General features: G+C 41.5%; 1 protein-coding gene across 1 annotated transcript; it reads left to right on the forward strand.

Moving 5' to 3' along the window:
- Positions 1-845: 845 nt before the first annotated feature.
- On the forward strand, positions 846-1,877 carry LOC118757082 (uncharacterized protein K02A2.6-like). Its single transcript, XM_036491817.1, has one exon. It carries the CDS (start codon positions 846-848, stop codon positions 1,875-1,877), a length of 1,032 nt encoding a protein of 343 aa, XP_036347710.1.
- The last annotated feature ends 381 nt before the right edge of the window (positions 1,878-2,258 follow it).

Below are 2,258 nucleotides of genomic sequence, written 5' to 3' on the forward strand. Positions count from 1 at the left end.
TGAATCGTCTCGCGTTCGGGGTTAAGACCGCGCCGAGCGAATTTAACTGTATCTTAGACCAAATCTTACGTGATTTGCCAGGAACATCATCATATTTTGATGATATTATTGTATTCGCGAAAACCAAACAAGAATGCGAAGAAAGGCTAACGAAGTGCCTAGATAAGTTGAAAGAATACAACTTGCACGTTAACAGAGATAAATGCCAGTTCTATAGAGAAAGAATACAGTATTTGGGGTATACGATAGAATACAATAAAATCACAAAATGTCCGGAAAAAGTAAAAGCCATTCGCGATATTCCGACCCCAAAGAGCCCTGATGATCTGAGAAGGTTCTTGGGAATGATAACGTATTACTCGCGGTTCATTCCAGATCTATCAACTATTACTTACCCTTTGAGGAAGCTACTATCCAAAAATACAAAATTTAAATGGTCCGAGGAATGTCAATCCTCGTTCGAAAGACTTAAGCGCGAAATTCTAACCGATAGAGTTTTGAGGCCGTATGATGCAGATTTGCCTGTGGTTTTGACGTGTGATGCTAGCCCTACGGGCATTGTGGCAGTGCTGGCGCATGAAGAAAATGGGGTCGAATGACCGGTATCATTTATCTCACGAGCGTTAACTAAAGCAGAACAAAATTATAGTCAGTTAGATCGCGAAGCGCTAGCAATAATATTCGCAGTTGACAAATTTTTTCAATATTTGTATGCAAGAGAATTTACATTAGTCACAGATAATCGACCCCTTTCTCGAATTCTGCATCAGAGCGAAAAAATTCCGGCAATGACATCGGCTCGACTACTACGTTACGCCTCTTTTCTTCAAGGTTTTAATTATAAAATGAAGCATCGGGAATCAGAACTGATTACACACGTCGATTGTTTGTCTAGAGCACCAGCAAAAGACTCGTCGAATAGATTCACATATTTTCTAGATGACGAAGTGAATGCAATACAAATAGAAACAGTAAATACAATATCCACCAACATAGTTACGGCAATATCTATTGCAAAAGAAACCGGAAATGACCCGGAGCTAGCTGAATTGAGAACGAAATTGATAAATGGTAAAATTCAAGATCCGGAATACACCATACAAAGTGATATTGTATTGAAGGGCCAAAGGGTAATGATTCCAAAGTCCCTGCGTGGCGAAATCCTAAAAGAGTTGCACTACACACATTTGGGAATCGTGAAAATGAAACAAATGGCTCGGCGATATTGCTACTGGAAAGGCATCGATGCAGATATAGAAAACTTAGTAAAATCGTGCCATGACTGCGCGATGGTCCGAAAGGATCCAGCACAAATAACCACTCATAGTTGGGAACAGCCGCAAGAAAATTTTGAAAGGGTTCACATGGACTATGCTGGTCCATTTCAAAATCATTTTTTCGTCGTTCTCATCGACGCAAAATCAAAATGGCCGGAGATAAGGGTAATCAAGAATGCACCCACGTCCGAGAGCACGATCGATTTATTAGAAGATATATTTTCAACACATGGACTGCCACAAGTGCTAGTCTCCGACAACGCTACAATTTTTCAAAGCAAATCGTTCAGATTATTCTGCCAAAGTAACGGCATCGTTCAAAAATTTATCGCACCAGGACACCCAGCTACGAACGGTCTAGCGGAAAGACACATCCAAACGCTGAAGAACAAACTCGAAGCAATGCAGCACGTTAACATACCAATGCGCAAGAAGGTCCAAGAAATTGTAAGCCGTTATCGAATCACACCTTTAGAAAATAACAAAACTCCCGCGGAAATTTACCTGGGGCGGAAAACTCGAACCAGGTTAGATGCTATTAAACCCGTACACTACGGCGAAGCAACGTCGTCACCTATGGAACATGGAAATTCGGCGTAGTTACAGAAAAGTCCGGGAAGTTACATTATCAAGTTGAATTAGATAATGGCTATACCCTCAAGAGACACATAAACCAACTTTATAAATCAAGCGTAACTAACGTCGAGGATCGCAAAGAAACTACGGTAATAGAGAGAAAACAGAAACTACCAAACGAGATAATCAGCGAGCGTCGAGTAGCTCCGCACATAGCTCCACAGCAACAAGCCGAAAGACAGGAGGTGGTACATCCACAACAGGACGCCGAACGACAACCCGAGCCCGTAAGACGATCAGGAAGGGCACGTAAACCGCCAGTCCGACTTCAAGACCATGAACTTTATTAGCGTGGGAGATTATTATGTCTCAAATGATACTAGCCTTAAGTTTGGTACTTTATTG

Source organism: Rhagoletis pomonella, unplaced genomic scaffold (assembly GCF_013731165.1).
Source record: "Rhagoletis pomonella isolate Grant_MI unplaced genomic scaffold, Rhpom_1.0 Rhpom_scaffold_14162, whole genome shotgun sequence".
Lineage (NCBI taxonomy): Eukaryota > Metazoa > Arthropoda > Insecta > Diptera > Tephritidae > Rhagoletis > Rhagoletis pomonella.